General features: G+C 41.2%; 1 protein-coding gene across 3 annotated transcripts in view; it reads right to left on the bottom strand.

Moving 5' to 3' along the window:
- Positions 1–14,054, bottom strand: part of ppp3cb (protein phosphatase 3, catalytic subunit, beta isozyme) — a 43,827-nt gene extending 29,773 nt beyond the window's left edge. For 2 of the 3 annotated variants that reach the window (XM_049585574.1, XM_049585572.1), the window contains exon 1: positions 13,725–14,054. In XM_049585574.1, the coding sequence (XP_049441531.1) occupies positions 13,725–13,767 (43 nt within the window). In that variant the 5' untranslated portion in view covers positions 13,768–14,054. Of the gene's footprint in view, positions 1–13,136; positions 13,267–13,724 lie in introns of those variants that run through there. The other variant, XM_049585573.1, reaches the window with a different exon arrangement.
- Positions 14,055–19,272: the final 5,218 nt, after the last annotated feature.

A 19,272-nucleotide genomic window follows, 5' to 3' on the forward strand; every position in this document is an offset into this window, starting at 1 on the left:
CTTTTTTTTTCTGTTCACCTTACAATGGCAGGACTATCATACAGTTTGTAGATATGCACCAAGTAGGAACTAGGCAGGTGCATGCACATCATATGTGTTTTCTTGATGGTTAACAAGCAAACAGACGGATACCTAACAGCAGACATTTCCTGCTAGCTAGCAGACATGGCCACAGCAAAGTAGCATAAAGGCAACAGAGAGGGCCACCACTTTGAGGAGCAGTAGACAGTTGAAAACCTTCCACTGAAAGATGAAAATGTTGCATTGGTCTAATGTTTATGTGATTTTAATTTTTTTTTAATAACCCATTTGATGCGAGAAGCAGCTGGCCCTCAAGGTATTTTCGCATATCTACTCTGGCACCTATTCAAAAAAAGTTCGGACACCCCTGACCTAAAGCATCCATTTGTTCCAACTAAGTCGGCATTGCTTTTTGGGAAGGGGGCATTCTAAGAGTTAGGCTAAATTTTGGCAAGGGAACAACTGTCCCTTGAACTCTTTCCTCAAGATATCCGAATAAAAATGGGTTCAGTGTAGGGTTGAGGGTTGGAGATTATCGTTTCTGTCCACCTGCCATTGTGGCTGGTGGATTCCAAAATCTGCCAGCCACTCAATGGATTACCATTTGGCTGGTGAATAAAGCAAATCTAGCAGCCAGATGCATATTTTACGGGATTTTGGCTGGTGGATGGTGCTAATTTCCAACCCTGGTATTATGGGTACCCACAAGTGTCCCCTATGCTTGAAAATCAATGTACTGCCTCAAATTAAAGCTGCATATTTGTCTCTTAGAGAAAAAGGCCTATTTGCCTATTTGAACAACAATAAATCGCCTAACATGTACAGAAAGATACATATCATGTTAAAACAGGATTGTTGTGAAACCCAAAATGTTAACTGTACCAGTATTAGTGTATGCAAATCAGATCATAATTATAGATGTAAAGTAAGTAATAAAAGGTATGTCAACATGTAATTCCTTAACTTACCATATTGACATAGTTTTCAACTAGCCTGTATACTTCAACAGCACAACAACAGCTTTTGGTTTCTGGCCAACCCTATGAGAACTTTCTGTGGGCAGAAGTATAATACCAGGGTACCTTAAAGTATTTAATGGCACCTTAGGGCTGTATAGGTTCGCCCGCAACACACCCTGAGACACTTTTATGCACATTAAGACTAAACACAACACACAAGCGCACCCTGAGACATCCCAGACACCATGAGCTGCCACGCTCAACGGTCTGTTTCCCATCGATTGAGAGCAGTGGATCTACATGTGAAAACCAGTTTTGCCTTTCAGGTTAGGACTGATTGATATTTTAAAAGGTTTGTGCACTGCAGGCTGTCAGCCAACACAAGACAGAAAAAGAATTACTCATGACTTCATATTTATTTTTAAAAGGAAACAACAGGGCTCAGTCAGTATGTGGTTAATCCTCCTCCTCCATTGTACTGTAATGTAATGTACTCTCTTGTATTACTGCACGGCACCATACAGCGCTGTACTGTGCTACAAACTGTAATACTGCCGGTGGAAGTCACAAAAAGCTGCATGCATAGTAGAGAAAAAAGCTACAGTATTCTTTTGAAGCTTGCACACATACATGAACTCAATGTGTGTATGTATATTTCTGGTTTGAGGTAAAACTGAGGCTCCTGGTGTGTGTGTGTGTGTGTGTGTGTGTGTGTGTGTGTGTGTGTGTGTGTGTGTGTGTGTGTGTGTGTGTGTGTGTGTGTGAAACAGAGGGAGACTCAGAGAGAGAGAGAGAGGGGGAGAAGTATGAGGGAAGGAGTGTGAAGCTCGTAAATTGTGTGAGCAGTGTGAAAGTAGGGCAGGTATGAGAGAGTGGAGAGCAGCAGAGACACAGAGCTTGGGGAAGTAACTATACTTGGGAAAACTATACTTGGCAGTTAGGGAATGGAGAGAGGAGAAAGTCAAATCAAGAAGGTCTTTTTGCACCTGACGACTGACTATTTGATGAGCGCACAATTCAAGGGGCACGCAACTGGTTTTTGAGAAGTTCAAGCACACATGGAAAGGTTGAGGACTGGAAGCTGTCTGGGGTTTAGAGCTGTAAATTATGAAGAAACCACGTCTGAATTCAATATTGCAACTCTGATGTGAATGTGTGGAATGTGACAGTACAGCTTCTTCTTCCTCAAAGTTTTATTTTTTTTTTGGCAAAAATAAGGATTTTTAAGAAACAGAACACTTTCTGCATTATGCATCAGAGTGTGTAGGCCCAGAGCATAACATTAACGCAGAAGAAATGCATTTAAATTTAATACCGCTGCCACATTTATAATCCACAGTAAATACATTTAGTAGTACACATTAACCTGTTTGTGGATCACCTGACAGGCCGGGTTCATGTAGCCTACTATTTGTATGTATCTTATAAATGCTTGGACCAAATTAGATTGAGGCTTTTACACAATAGTGCTAGCATGCTGACACACTGACAGTGACAATGCTAACATGCTGATGTTTAGCAGGAATAATGTTTCCCATGTCATTCTGTTTATATGCACTGTTTGTACGTATACTTAGGAAAAGTAATCTACCACAATTTGTATATAACCCTGTATATTTTCACGACCCAGTAGTTGGTGTATAACCCATGTAATTGCGAAGGCTGCAATCACATGAACAATGCACTGACAAGAGAAAATTAGGAAGTAATATGGAGAGTGAAAGTCTTCGTATTAGGCAGGTTGGGTGGTTGATGAGTCAAACAAACACAGGACTTTCCACCAGCAACCAGTTTTTGTGTCTCATGTGAAACCAAGTGAGTTATTCTAAAGTACGACGCCCAGCCATGTTTCTTTTCCTAAACCTAACCTATGTTACTTTACTTTCTTGAACCTCACCTATGTCACTTTATGTTGAGTATGTAACATCATTTGTAGGGTACTAAGACTGGAAAAATCGTCCAGACTTGCTGCTATTGTGGCTAAAAATTTATGGTTACTGCACTGATCTCATATGAAAAAGAGTCATCTTTCTGGTTTCCTTCTTAAACCTTTGTATTCTGCTTTTTACTCGTTAAAACCCTTTGATAATAATCCATTTTCAAAAAGGCTTCGCTGATAAGTACATTTTAAGTCTCACATGGGAAAGTAGGAAATACATTTTTGGAATTTTTAGGCAGACAAAGCTTGAGTCCCTAAAAAGCAGGAAGCAAAACAAAAAGGTTTTACACCCTGTGGGACTTGGGGTGGAGTTGAATTCATATTCAGTCCAGTCAAATGGAAATATGTCTGTAAGGCTTTCATTTTCATTATCAATATTTTTATCACAAAGGATGTCTGGTTAAATCACAGTGACTAAATTGAACATGATGTGCTCAGCTCACATACGCAAAGTACCATGGCATTATGACCTTATAGAGGGACTCTCCACATCATTTATAGGAAAGAGAAAACTGTTTTGGTTCCTTAAATGGATGTGTCATTTTGAGATGACAACAAGAACAGACTCTGAACAAATTTGTTCTTGAGCTGTGCAGTACAAATTGCACTCACTGACGATTCAAAACACTGAGTAGCCTCAAGTGGTTTGTTGTAACGAGTCTACTAACAGTCAGTGTGTGAGACCAGTGATCTATCACAAGTCTGGGTAGTTTCTTGCTGCATGAGTGATGACGCAGGCATATGCAGCGATAAAACATGCAGCGGGGCTTTACGGTTGTCTTTGCAACTATTGTTGAGAAAGCCACCTCATACAACAAGCCTAGAAAACTTTCAGATCAGTTTGCATCAATTACTGTACAGTGAATAAAGTCTCCGATACTATTATGTTACGATTTACCCTGGCCTAGTGTGGAGTTGTGGAATTTGCATTTGGTGAAGTCTGCAATGCTCTCAAAGTTCACATGGCACATCCATGCTTTGGGCATCATCCTGAAAGAAGTCTTTCCATGATGACCTTTAACCTAGCAGTCTCTGCAGTGCTCAGGGCATAAACATTAGGTCTGCACTTACAAACTCTAATATACAGTATTACTTTGTTTCCACCACTAAGATATCTTTCATAGGAAGTTAAAGCCGCCCCGGCAGGAGGAATTTCCCTCTGTAGTTAACAAAGCAGTATGTTAACATGTCATAGAATAACTCCTAACATTTTCAGTCAACACACATAAGAGAGGTTGACCCTTAAAAACATAATGTACTTACAGTGAATAATGGGATAACTAATCCTGCTGGCTTAATGCACACACTCAAGCTAGCACTAACACGCTAGCACTGTATTAACAAATTCAGCTACCTGAAACTCAAGCAGACCTTTCTAGTTTGAAACATATCATAGTACCATCCTGTTTGTAAGACAGCAAAGTTATTTTAGCATTATAATTATAATCTAGTCTTTGTTTGAGGATGAATTTGAGTACTTTAGCCTCTGACGTTAGCTACATTCAACTAAAACAAACTGTTGGAGCTTTATTCGGTAACTTCCTACTTCACCTGCAAAATTACCACTCGTATATCAATTATGCATCATATGTTGAATTTGTAAGACAAACTCTGTTCTTCTTGCATGCATCCAGTGAATTGAGAATCCAAAGAAGACAAAGAATTTTTCCTGAATTCGAGGCCATATTTAACAACTATTTCAAAACATCCATTTGCAAACTCTCGCACAACCCATACAGTATAATCAAGTCTCATTTATCCAGTCATATGCTCAGTACATCCTAAACACATGAATTTTTAATAAAACTTAATAAAACTTTTGCATACAAGTAGGACCTGTAGGGCCTGAGCACACACATGCTCGCTATTTGTCTGTGTATGAGACTGTTTGTACTTCTTAAATTTAGGTTTTAGCAAAAATGCATATAATTGAGAAGTACTGAGCATGTGACTGAATAAAGTAAACTTGGAATATACTGGTGGATGGATGGATGTTTTGAAAAAGTTTTACTGTTGTTAAACATGGCCCCTGTTTACTTCAGTTCATGAAGCATGTTTGACTTTTTTGGATTCTTCATTCACTGTGGAGGCATACAAGATAAAGTTTTCTTCACAAAATCAAGGTAGTAACTGACATAAAATAGTCATTTTGTGGGTGTATTCCTTTAGCGGTCCACAAGCTAAATTACTCACATAGCCTAACTGCAGACCCACCTGTCAGGAGGGTCAGAAGGCAAAAATCATGGTAGCTATGCTTGCAATACCCACCATGAAAACATTTCATCAGCTGATGGTGAGACATAAACGATGCTGATGTTATTATTGATATTTATAGGAAGTAGGGAAGTGTTACCAGTAATGTAAGTAGTGAAAAGTGTGACTGGGACAAACACCGCATTTTGCAACAACTGGAAACAAAGGACAAAGGCTAAAAAACAGCAAGGCCTAGCTAGTAGCTAATAGCTAATAGGCAACATAAGGTTAAACTAATTATTCCAACGTTTTCTTGTGAATTCACTCATTCATTCTGAGCAGTGTGAAAACCAAATGGTTCAGGAGATCTTGTCAAATGACAATATTAACCAGTTGCACACAATGTATAAAATTGTTGATTAATGTGTGTGTTCTTATACAGTAGATCACTGGTCTTCAACAGGGGCTCTACAACCCAAAGGAGGTCCTCAGGGCTACTGTGGGGGCCAACAAATCAATGTTTGGTAATGTTTTGAAAGTTTTTCTTGTTCATAAATTTAAAATATGTCTGAAATACATATTATCATCAAATCAGCTTATTCATAAAAAACCCCAACGCATTTAATATACAGTAGACAACATTACCCACGAATCCTCTTGCAATCATGTGAGCAAGCTAACCTAGGCTAAATGCCTTCCACATGTATGTTTAACAGCAAAACATGATGCATAAATACATATATGAACCTGTCAATAATTATTTTAATAGTTTAGTATTGTATGCACTAGAAAATGGTATGTTTATACATAGCACTTGAGGCCCTCTGACACGTTAATGTAGGTCCAGTACAATAAGTAACTCAGTTTTATGAACTATATGTATTAGGCGTCCCTGCTCTGTCTTTGTTTCAGCTAAGGGGTCCTTGGCCTGAAAAATGCTGAAGACCCCTGCAGTCAATAAATACATGAAATAAATGGGTGAAAAGTGATGAAATAGTGTGAGTTCAAATCATTTCTCCAACACAGATATCAGCAGTGTAAAAAAGACCATAAATGCCACACTTCTTGAGTAAAGTGATGGTGTATAGCGTTTCTCTTAAATGCTGCTCTAAGGCATTTTTAACACTTTGCAATGTGTTTCAACCTTGTGAGGGAACTTTACATTCTGACAGTACTGTCTGTGCTGTCCCTCGTCTGAGTACAGATGATGTACATAATGAACTCCACTTTCTGAAGTGCAGGCAAGTAAAGTGAAAACAGAACTATCCTTTTCACTGAAGCAACCAATCACACGATGGATGCCATGCATATGAGGTGAGCTGGACCAAGGGGTGTAAGATGAGCGAAGAGGTGAAAGCATTTTTAGCTTCTTCCTAATGTACTGTTTTTGTCCTCTGGCCCACTCTCCAAAGCTGAACTCCCTGGTGTGGAATATATTAAGCGCCAAAGGTGCCAGCTCAGCCAAAAATCTCCACATCACAGCGCAGTGAGGGAGAGCCTGAGAGAAAATCTATGACATAGCTTTCAACCAAATCTCCTAAATTTGTTTGGGCTGGCCTAATAGCCTAACTGGAGCAGAATCTGATCAGAATCATCTTGTTATTGTGTGCATCCTCCCTAATGGCTAAAGTTAATTATGGGGATATTTCATCAGTTTTAACACAGGAACACTATTCACAATGATGCAGGATGGAGGAAGTGACAGCAAGCGAGAACAGACAGATTGCAGAAATGACTGTAGAAGTCACCCATGATCCATCTGTCCTCATTTGTCCTCCAAATGTTGCAAAATATGACTAAATAGGTATAAAACAACACAAATGTGTGCTCTTCAATTGACTGGCTGTCAGATCATTGAAAATAAAAGGAAATCACCTTTGGTGCTGTGTAATAAATGTGCCAGAGTGAAAATACAATAACACACGTAGTAAAAACAATACATAGAGTAGTTACTACAGACTCACAAACAGAATAAACCACATATATGTGCTACATGCACGCTATGAGTCAGTTCATTACAGGGCAATACTGTGCTTGAGCAGACTGTATCTGTCTGGTGGTTATCCAGCTGCATCGACCACAACTAATGGATGTGTGTGTTTGTATGTTAGATGTGTTGCCCTCTACAGGACCTCATCCAAAGTGATCACACATACATCTCATCAAGATCAGTTCATCCCACTGCCTGTCTCTGCATGAATAAATGAAGGAGGGAGAAACTAAGGGATGAAGGAATGAGTGCAGGGAATGAGAAGAGAGGGATAGAGAGGGGAAGCAAAAGATGGGGTGTATGAGAGAGGAGAGATATGACTGTTCACATGCATATTGTGTGTATGTGTGTGTGTGTGTGTGTGTGTGTGTGTGTGTGTGTGTGTGTGTGAGAGAGAGAGTCTGTGTTTATCTACCATCTTTGACCCAGATCAGCTAACATAGATCCATGGGTCTTTGAAGGTGGTGGTGGTGGTGGGGGGGGACAACTAAAGATGCGTTTGAAGTGGTTCAATTAATGCACACTACACACATGAAGGACCATCTGTGTACACACGCACACACACACACACACGAACAGAAACAACGGCCCATCCCCTAACAGCCTGTCCTCATTAGACAATCCCTTTCTCTCTCTCTCTCTCTCTCTCTCTCTCTGGAGTACCTTCTCTATAAATAGCCCTTGCCCTGCCACCCTCCCCACAGGGCACACAGAGACCTGTCAAGGTGGGACCCCTGGCTCACAAGGATAACACCAAAATCCAACACACACACACATATACACACACACAGCTCACCCAGAACTCTGAGGGAACTATGAGGGAATGGGACAGCATGTTACACTAAAAGGAAATATGCCCAGTGTGCCCCGAGCTTCGCCAGAGGTGATGTGTGTGTGTGTGTGTGAGTGTGCGTTTGTGAGTGTGTGTGTGTGTGTGTGTGTGTGTGTGTGTGTGTGTGTGTGCCTACATGCAAGTGTGCATATTGGATATGGCTCCACTCAGCTTTGGTGAATACTCTTCACACATTCATTGATACGTTAAAAAAGGTCACAATTCACAAACAATAAATATCGCCTTAGGGCTTTGAATCTCTATCTCTTGATGGGGACTACTTTCTCTGTGTGAGGCAGTGGGGCTGGGCCTTTGGTTTCAACAAGGAAATCCAATTATGCTAGCTTGCTATTTGTGGATTGCACGTGAGGACACATTTGAAAAGATGAAACTCTGTCTTCACTGTAGTATCAGGCTGTTTAGTGCATTGGCGCGCTAACCAGTACATGATAAGACATATGGCTTGTAGCTCTGTTCTGCATTATGCTAGCACACACACAGTATGCTAAGTAATCATGTGTGAGACAATATCCTAAAAGTGACAAATCTGAGGCTGGATGGTGTGTTCATTTTAGAGATATACTATGCAGGCTTTTCCTTAAAAAACAATGTATAGACCTGTACAGAAGTAATTCCTCTCAGTCATCACTTATGACCCACTAGAAGTGTGCCAAGAGTGAATCTGGGGCTGGCTTTTACATTCACTTTCGTTGACGAGCATGTTAACGAACACTAACTTGACAATCTTGTATAGTATACCGTTAAACTCTTCTGAATTATTGCAGGGGTGATGACAAATCAGCAAAGATAGTTAGTGTGTCTTGTCTTTAACAGAAAAAGATGTAATGAACACAAACAACTTTGGATGACTAAAATTATCATTTTCATACCTTAGATACTGGTAAACACATGCAGTTAGGCCTTGCTTATATGCTGGTTGCTATACTCAAAACTAAGCAATAATTTAAATGTTACTTACTACTATTCTATAAGCTACACCAGTGAAATTAGATGCAACAAGTTCTATCTTTATAAAGCTCATAATGCTCTGCCAGAAATGTGCTGATACAACTCTGTTGTCATTTTTGCGATTGTGTATATCTTTAGCATGCTATACAGTTTGAATTTTCACAGCAGGAAAAGGACAGGTAACATTTATGGTGTACAAATTCCATTTAGGCAAACCAGTGGGCCATGTCAATGAGCCAGCATGCACATTACCAGGGCCCTAACACTGGAACGACTAAATGGAACACAGCCATGATCAATGTCATTAGTCACACCTGTGTTTGACACTTCAAAATATCCACTGTGAGAAAGGGTTATTAGATTTCAATATATTGAAAGATATTTTGAATCTTTTGTCCACCTACATTCACCCTTGGAGAACTCTCTAATGAACCAAATGTATCTATATTTCAATTGCTTTTTTTCTATCTTCTGATTGGCTGCTGCATCCAGTGAACACTGTGGCTGTTTTTACTGGTTAAGCATTTAATCTATAGTTTAGAAAATTACAAAACATGCCCATCAGTAGCTACCCAAACCCAAAGTGATGTCACAAAATTGCTTGTCTCAGGTATTTAATTTACACTGAGTGAGCTGTAACCATGAAATGCTTGGTGCTTTTATTTGATCAAGCTTGTCATGGCTGGTAGCTCCAGTCCTAGATAACTGTTCCAACAGACCTTTTCCACAGCAAGTAAGCTCTGAGCTCTGTATGTGTCCCAGTAAGTCATGAAAGTAAGCTAGCATGCACAACACCAGGACCCTGAGAGGAGCTGATATATAGAATGCAGCGATCACATTGATGTAACTCAAGGGATAGTTCAGATTCTTTCAGGTGGGGTTTTATGAGGTGCTTATCCATTGTCACTGTATGACCTACAGTAGATGGCGTTCAGCACGCCCCCAGTTTGGAGAAGCAGTGTGGAGTACTGCCACAGAAGTTAAGCAAACAAAAAAAATCAATATCAGTCTAAGTGTTCACTTGACCCCTTTCCGATGGGGACCTGAAGCTGTTATCTGTGCTCTCTTAAAAGCCACCAGACTCCATTGAGAAAAACTTTTACTTCACAGAACACAGGGGCTGCTGGTCTATCACTGCCTCGATTGGTAATGTGTTTGTGTTATTGTGTTACTTTGGTGAAGCTAAACTAACCCTTTAATGCACCAAAGTCACTCAGTAACACAAACCAACAGATGGAGGCACCAGTAGACGAGCAGCTCCAGTGTTCTGCAAGGTAAAGTAACTGTTTTTCTCAATGGCATGGATATGTTTTGCTGCTGCCCCCGTCCACAGCTGTACATTACTTAGCTTCCGCAATGGTGCTCCTGTGGCCTCTCCAAACTGTAGGTGAACTTACCACCATCTACTATAGGTAATACACTGAACTGTCCATTTAAATACACCTGTGCTTCTGCCATAAAAAGTCTATATGGCAGATGCTGTACAATGGAAATGATGCATTACATATTATCCATGACGCACATTATGTTTGTGTTCATGTTTCAGAATGAAGCATTAGCTGAAAAGTATCACGTTGCTATCGCATATTCCAGATTTTACACTGTGTGACTGATACACAGCACAACCTTACTCACAAAACTCCACCATATGTTTTCTGATTCCGATATTGTTGCAGCTAAAGGGGTGACCACGGGCAGAGTGTTGTACATTTCATTGGTCTTCAGCACTGTCATTCATTCATTTTTTGTCAGTCAAGCTTTTCAGCACTAGGCGTGCGCTTCAGCCAGTCTATCTGTACCCTGCTTCGACCCTGACCTCAGGATTCTAGGAAATCGACAGGGAGATTAAGCCCTGTCGAGCTACTGTACCAGCCTCCATATTTGCATTGTATGCATGTTTGCACATTTGCTGGTATCATTGATGCGACAGTCTATTAGCAGATAACACTGTGTGCAAATTTTGCATGACCAAGATTCCTTGCTGTTGACTTATGGACATTGGTTTGCCCTTTGTCACCAGTGAATGGTGGTACAAGAGACTAATAAATTAGGATCCTTGTGGCCCTATTGTAGTATGAGGAGTAAAAGAACTTACACTGTGTTTCTACAAAATGCTGGCTGCCTTACTATGTACAATTTTAAAAAAGCATCATTTGGTGGAGAAGTGGAGAAGTTATTAAACTACACTTTAAGGCAAGTGTCACATTCTCACATTGTGGCTCTGAAACCTGCTGGTTTTTCTCACACACACACACACACACACACACACACACACACACACACAGGTTTGCATGGTAAGTGAATCAAAAAGGGTGTGAGAAGTCCATTGGTTAAGTCAGAGGATGCTGTCCTGCCACTCAGCGGTGTGAAACACTGCTTCTTTTTTCCTTCTTCCTCCTCTCTTCCTCTCCCTCTGTTTCTTACTCCATCCCTCCATGCCTCTATCTCTCTCTCTCTCTCTCTCTCGCTCCAGCTACTTCACCTCCTCCGTGGCCTTGTCACATTCTCTCCTTCCCTCTCTCCCTCACCTCGCCCCCACACTCTCTGCCTCTCTGTCCGTTCCTCTCAGTATGCTTTGTCCTTTGGCTCCATGGCTGTGCACTTCTCTCTGCTGAATATCACTAAAATCCATAACGTGGGGAACTACCAGGCACAGTCCATCCGCCAGAGGTGACGTCTCTGTGACTGATGCCCCCATCTCTCTCCGGCTCCATACATACTAAATCATTCCCACCTGACTGATGAATTACTTTGTTGTTTTGCTGAATGTTTGTTACAGGAGGTGCATTTATACATGTGTGTGTGTATGTGTGTGTGTGTGATGGATGATGCATGAGGATATAGGCCGTTTAGTTTGCTCCAGTGTTGAGGCAGCTGAGCTCCAGCTGCATTACAACACACGTGAACAGAAATGAAGATCTAAAACACACACATGCGAAGGGGAGCTACTGATACGGGGGGTGGAGGCAGATAACTAATGGATGGATTGGGGGGGAGGGGGGTTAATTTGCAGTCCAGAGCATCCAGATTTCGTAGCACCGCCCCTGCACAACTGCATCCATGTAGTTACCCATACAGGCACAAGCCATACTGTAGGCATATGCTATGCACATGCAGTCCTCAAGTCCTACGTGCAAAAACTGCAAGAGCCCCCACGCCCCCAGCCCACCCCCACCCCCTAGCGAGCACGACGCACGCACGGAATACCGGGGCATGCCCGAGCGACGCATCCAACTGTCAGCTCCGCTTCTTCCGGCAGAGAGACCTTGAGAGTTTATTAAGGGGAGCCAGTGGGAGAGACAGCCAGCCAGGCATCGTCGCATGTGACAGGCTGCGTGCGTGGAAGCGCCGCTGCCATGCCAGCCTTGTTGTGACCCGATAAGCACGACAATCTGTGCAAGCTCCGCGGATCATAACCCGAGAGGAGCCCCCTCCTCGCCTCCCCTATATAGCCGCCTACGTGTAAATGCAGAAACAGACACTCTCATAAACACATTAAATATTCCATAATCCAGTGATGCAATAACACCATTAGGGCGGTATGCATAATCATCGTCGGGCAGTGGGCTCCAATACGCAGCGCAGCATCCCTAAACCCAAATTTGTCTCTCTTTTGACACTCAGGGAAACAAGAGGGGGAAGCCAGGGAGACCTTTACAGGGAGACGCGGAGGAGCGATACGCACGGGAGAAGCACAATCACCCGCTGACATTCAGGCCTTACTGAGACAACGTCGACTTGAAACGACTCGTAAATCCATCATGTGCACTCGTGGTTTTTAAACGTCACACCAGCGAACATCAGGCTGATTTCACCTAACAGGCCTGGGTAATGAAAACCAAACTCCCTGGTCCGACGGTGCGCACTCGGCCTGGCAAAGTTGCCATCCCTACCTGCCATTTAAACCACTCGATTACCTGACTTTGGCTCACATTTGGCGACAAATAAAACTAGACCGCTAATGTAGGCCACCCTCTAGGTGGTCAACACCTCCTTCTACACCGGGGCGCTACTACGACGTGCAGCTACAGACATTACAATTAACACAAAGACAGAAAGCTTAAAAAAAATCATTGAGTCTCCGAGTGACAAGTCCCCCATAGCATCGTACCCTCCCTCTCTCTCCCTCTTCTTACATCGTTGCTTACATGCAACATCATCCCGTGACACCATCCACAGCCACAGCACAACCCCAACACCAAAGATCGCAGGTTACGCGTAACATTTATTTACCTTTATGTCTGCCTTTCGCTGTCATCGTCACACTGCTTGATGTTTCATTGGAACAAGATGCTCATCTCCCTCTCTCCCTCCCTGCTTTTTTCCTCTCTCTATCACTCTCGGTTGTGTCTCTGTAGGGTATTATTCAGTAACACGAAACCACCGCTAGGAGTGGAGCGCGTAAATGGAGCTCATGCAGCACAGGGTGTCGCACAGTAGCTTTGGCTATACATAGAGAAAGAGACATCCCCCCGTTAGAAAATGGGGTAATGCCTCGGTGAGGGGGTGAATTCTAATAGAATAACGAGGGAAGACCCTGATTATGGCGTATCATACTGGATACCCCCTTCCCCTCCATCACCCCCTCCCTCCCTTGAAAGGTTCAGAGGCACATGCATGGTGACTCGCCAGCCAAATAGGCTTCCTTTATTATGGTGCTATGAGAATAAAAAAGGGATGGACTCAAAACAAAATTAAAAAAACGTGCGAATAAGAGACAGTGGTGCAACGACAGGGATGCAAACTTAAAAAGAAATGATGAGTTAGAATTATTGGCACAGATGTAGCTCTCACTGGCCGTGCAGGATTTGGCATGCCTACATTTGATCACCCGGTCGGCGGGACTTGCGTTGCTGTCGGACATCCTGGAGTCGGGACGGGAACGGAGCCGAGGGGGAGTGGGGGGGCTCTCTCTTCTGTCAAGGGCCGAGACTGTGGAGTCGGGTCCTCCGGCAGGCGTCGAGAATATGCGCGGTTGCTGGGTGCTTTTCTTGCTGCAGTAGTGGCATCACTCGGTGGAGTCTCCGTGCTCTCTCGGACGGGGGAAGCCTGCTGCTGCGCCTGCGGTGACTTTGGGGGAGGATAGGCGGATACCTAGCTGCTGTTGTGGCATGCTTGGATCCCGAATTTGTTATTTGAGGGGGGGAGGGAGGGCGGGGGTGTGGGGTTGCTGGTGTGGCGGCGGCGGCGGTGGTGGTGGAGTAGGGGAGGTGGGGAGGGGAAGGGGGGGGGGGACTCTGGAGGTTAGAGGGCGAAGAGACGCCTTGGAGAGAGAAGAGACGCGCAAGGCTCTACCTCTCCAGGACGCCTCTGCAAGCGGTGCCGTGCAGCTGGCAACACCCCGGAATGGCGAAAGAAGGAACTCCCACGCAGATTCACGCACACGCGGGGACGCACACACACTTCGTACACACACTTACGCACACTCAGACTCATACTGCCATCCTGTGGAGGCATTGATTACAGGGCTTTCCCCCTTAACAACAACTCTGTGGAGTGTTTTGTGCGTGGGTGCGTGCACGTGTGTAACTGTACAGTAGGCTATTTGACAGAAGGTCACGTGAGCCTCAGGACAGTGTTTTTTTTATAAGATAGGAAGTGGAATAAAACAAAGGCTAAACGGTGATGGAGGAAATGAAAGAATGTCTTCTAGGTCACGTGATGTAATGGGCACAAACGTATAATACTATTATCACATAATTAAATAGAAATATGAATGTATTGTGTTTCCAAAACACACAAATTGTTAATATCCATCATGCACACTGTGAGGCTGTAATGCTGTGTACACCAGACAATAAAACTGTTGGTTGGAGATGTGTTGAGGCAAAAATGTGAAGTCTGTCCAGAAGATGGCCCCAAAGGACTGTTACCTCTGAGGGGCTCTGTACAGTGGCCACTTAGTACATCTCAGACTCAGCTTTACACTCTCAGACTTGAATCAACTGACATTACGCCATACTACAGAGCACATTATATCCTCCATGTCTGCACATAGCTGTAAGATTTGTCCCCTGCCTCTGTCTGTTTCAGAGTACATTGCATGGTTCGCAATTCAGATCCAACTGTTGCATTTATTGTCTGAAATAACTGCCCCATTCCCCAAAAAGAAACTATGGCAGACACCATTGTGCACCACTGCACCCATGGATGACTTGTCCTAACAGTTAAATGCATTCAATACAGGGTGCAATATTTTAATTAATCATCTTATGTATGCAGATGATTTGGTAATCTCCAGCTTGTATAGTGCTGGTCTACAACATCTGTTAAAGATTTGCTCAAACTACGTTGCTGATTTTGACTTCAAATATAATGCCAATAAGAGCAATGTAATAATTGCTGGAAGTAAAGACGACAGAAATTTAGTATTTCTTGAATTCTTCTCCACAGTGTTGCAAGTTGTATGTGCAAGCTAATATGCTTGCTTGCAAATTCAACATGTGTTCAGTTAATGTGAAGATAGCTCTTTTAAGAGCACTGAGATGAATAAAAATCAACATGTATAGCCTACTGCACCAGTATTCACTGGTACTGTCCAATTATTTTACTGTAAAAAAAGGACCCAGGCCATGAGAATAATTTGAAAAATAAAAAATGTGCACATAAAAAAAATCTACACAAGCAGAGGAATCTTTAATGCTAACACTATGCTAATTTTAGCATTCTGTATTGGCATTAAACTTTGAGTATATTAGAGGCTGACAGGAGTTTGGTTTATAGAATAATAAGTATCTAAACACAAGACAAGTGTTTGACCACCAAGACAGACAGACAGAGTTAACATTAGCTTTTAGTTTTAATTAGCCTAATTTGTGTTTTTAATTCAGATTCATTTCAGTTTCTTTGTTTTTTGTTTCTTTTTTGTTTTAGTTTAGTTTTTATTTGTTTCAGTATTAGTTTTTTGTTTTTAATTTTAATATGGAGGTTATATGTCAGGGGAAAGATTTAAGAAGTTTAGAATATGTATTAAATAAAAAAAAACAACACTTTGTGAAGGCAGCTGACATCCAAGTCTCAATAACCATATGCCCTAATTACTATTCATTCTCATGTAATTATTTTAATCCAACATTGTACCAAATACTGTTTTTATTGTCCTGCGTTCGTTTTTGCAATTGAATGTAAGCAGATGTTGCTTCATCATTGACAAATAAAACAGGGCTACACACCAAGATTACTACTGGCCTGTTTTACAGCAGGACAAGCACAGGTGTAATTATTAACATAAACTAAGGACATATTCTGTTCATGCGTTCGTTCCAGGGTCCTGATATTATTAATTGTAGCTCACTGCCGAGACTTTCTGATACACTTATAAGGAACAGAGCTGTCATTAGTGACATTAGTTGGACCTGTGAATTTCATGCTAATTAATTAGGAACAAAAAGTTCTTGTTACATATGATCAGGTTACAACTCAGAACTAAAGAGCTGTTACAGTTAAAACACATTCATGAACTCTTATGAATACTATTTTTCATATGTTCAAAGTTAGTATTCTCTAATCAAGTCTTTGATAATTTGGGACAACATTACAGGGGAAATACAGAGGGTTATGGAAACTGCAATGTCTCAGTGTAAACTTTAGCTACGTAAGATTTTCACACACACCCTTTAAAAAGGGTAGACTATGTATCTCATGCATGTCTAGGTGTTTTGATTTCACTTTTACCATCTGGATTTGGAGAGCAAAATAATGTACATTTATAAATGTGTATATTATAAGCAAAAATACTGTTTGCTCCGAATTGGAAAAAAAGGTGACATGCCAAACATCGGTGTCTGGGATAAATATTTGGCACATTGTATGAGACTGGAAATATTAACATACACTTTGAGAGGTACACTGAGTGTTAATGAAGAAATCTAGACATGTTTAATAGTGGCATTAGGAATCTATTTATAAATGAAAAACTGGGTTACACTTAGGTATTATTGTAATTGTGTACTTTATAAGGGGTATATTTATTTCATTTTGGGGAGTACAGTTTATTTATTTTTTTAACTTGGCATATGCAGGAGAAAAACACAGAGGATAAGGGAAACAGGATGGAAAGCGTTTTGCCACATGCTGTTTAAGTGCTGTTAAAACATGTATCATGAAAAGGGGCAGGATGGGAAAATACATGCTAAAAACTTCTTTAAAAAACAAACAAACAAACAAACAAATGTTGCGACCACTCCAATAAGGTCTGTGTAGGGAAATGCCCCTGTGTGAAATCTTAGATCTCTGAATTTTACAGAAATATGCTCCTACTAATTATCAAACTACTGCTACCAACACAAGTGCTATAAGTTATGTATTCTGATCCCGAGTGCAAAAATGAAGGATGAAAAGGAAGATGTGAAGATTTCAGGAGAGACCAATGCTTTGGAAATCTAAAAATATAAGATCAAATCTTTATTTAAATGGCAACAGTGTCAAGCCTTCTGGCCTTTTCACACAACTTTAGCTTTTTTTTGTTTCATCTGACATCTGTTCACGCATTTCATAAGGGCATAAGAACAATTATGAATAGGATGAAAACATTCACATGTACAGCCTGTTAGTATACAGAACGTCTACTGTAGTGTAACGGGCCTGAAAAGTAACCAATGACAAATTGATCCACTTCTTAAGAGTTTCTGCAGTGTTCGACAGAAGTGATCAGACATTAGAGATGACGAGATAAATACTGATATAATCATTTGCTTGAATATATATGGACTCAATTCATTTGGAATAACTTATTTTAAATTTCAATGTGTTCTCAAATAAATTAACAGTTATAAATGTGTCCTGCTATAACCTGGTATATTATGGGCTACAATGTTAATATGAACATAGCAATATTTGCGGGGTTTATTTCATTTTATCAAGTTTATTTGACAGTTGTGCAGTGATTGTGTGATAGAAATTACTGCTCGTGTTTTTCTGACTGAATTAATATTCAAATTTGTATTGAGTATTGTTGTAATCTATGTGTTTGTGTGTATTCCTGTATGGAACATGTGAGTTTGGGAATAGGACTGTTATTGTTTATTCTCTATTAGAGATAGAGGATGGAGGCTGAGATATCAGTGTTCAGTTACTGTGACCCGCTTTGACCTTTTAACGTACACCTTTACCTTCAGCCTGCTGGCTGGACAAATGCTAACGGAAGGAAGAACACTATATGCTACACAAACATAACACCCTGAGACATACACTCAATGAGTAAGAGAAATGCGTTTCAATATATTCAAAACTTACAGTTGCTCTATGAAGCATACGCACAGTTCGTAGTTACTGTTGGTTTATCTTACACTTCCTCAACGAGCCTACAATTGTCTCCTGTGCCCAAGATCTCGCGATCACAAGTCTTTGTAATCGTATCACTCCGCGCGGAGCACTTCGTCAGTTTGACTCTAAAACTGTCATTATATCGATTAATACAGTCAACGAATCGGAAAATGTGTAACCACATCCATTCCACTATCTCTAACTATGTACATGACATTGTAGGGGTAGTAATAAATCGTTTTAGCACAGGTTCCCTGGAGTTTACCTTATGCAAAATACGTGCATGGTAGACATTTTGGCTCTTCACGGCCCATGTGAACACAGCTTTGCCGTCGCATGCCCGGAGCCACAATGATGCCAGTTGCAGTACTACGTCTCCAGCGTGCACTGGTCGCCCTCTACGTGCTCATGTCGGCGGAAGGCTTTCTAGCGGTAGCGCAGTGCTCCAACAATAAGACTTCCGGCTCGGGCGGCAAGCCTTCAGAATAAAAACATAGTGTTCAATTTTTAAAAAGTTGCAAAGGACATTAAAGCAATTTTATATTTTCGCCATACACACGAAATAATTTACACATAATCCATTTGGCTCTGAAAAATGAATAAACATGTTATAATATACAAAGGTGAAACAATAAGTCGACTTAATCGAGAAAATTAATTAGCTATTTAGATAATTGATTAATCATTTATTTTTGGCAACATTCTTTGAACTACTCAGAGTTGCTGCTTCCCTCTATTTTATATCATTGCAAACTTACTGTGCGAGGGATTTGGACATTTGATCGGCCAAAGCAGTCATTTCAAGTCATCACTTCGGATTCTCAAAACAATGCAGTGGGTAGTTTCCCTATTTCTGACAATTTATAAACCAAACAAGTAATGAGATAATAATAGTCAGATTAATTAATGATGACAACAATGGTTACTTGCAGCCCAGTAACATGTTATTCTTAGTGGAGACTGCACATAATAGTCATTCTGGACAGCATTTTAAAATAGCCTAAGGAGACTGTATCACTAAAATGAAAATTTTTTGTTGGGTAAACATAGTACAGTTGCAGAGGAATTGTACAGTGTGACTGATTTTGAGGGCCTGCCATTTATT

This window comes from Epinephelus fuscoguttatus, linkage group LG9 (genome assembly GCF_011397635.1).
Source record: "Epinephelus fuscoguttatus linkage group LG9, E.fuscoguttatus.final_Chr_v1".
In the NCBI taxonomy this organism is placed as follows: Eukaryota; Metazoa; Chordata; class Actinopteri; order Perciformes; family Serranidae; genus Epinephelus; species Epinephelus fuscoguttatus.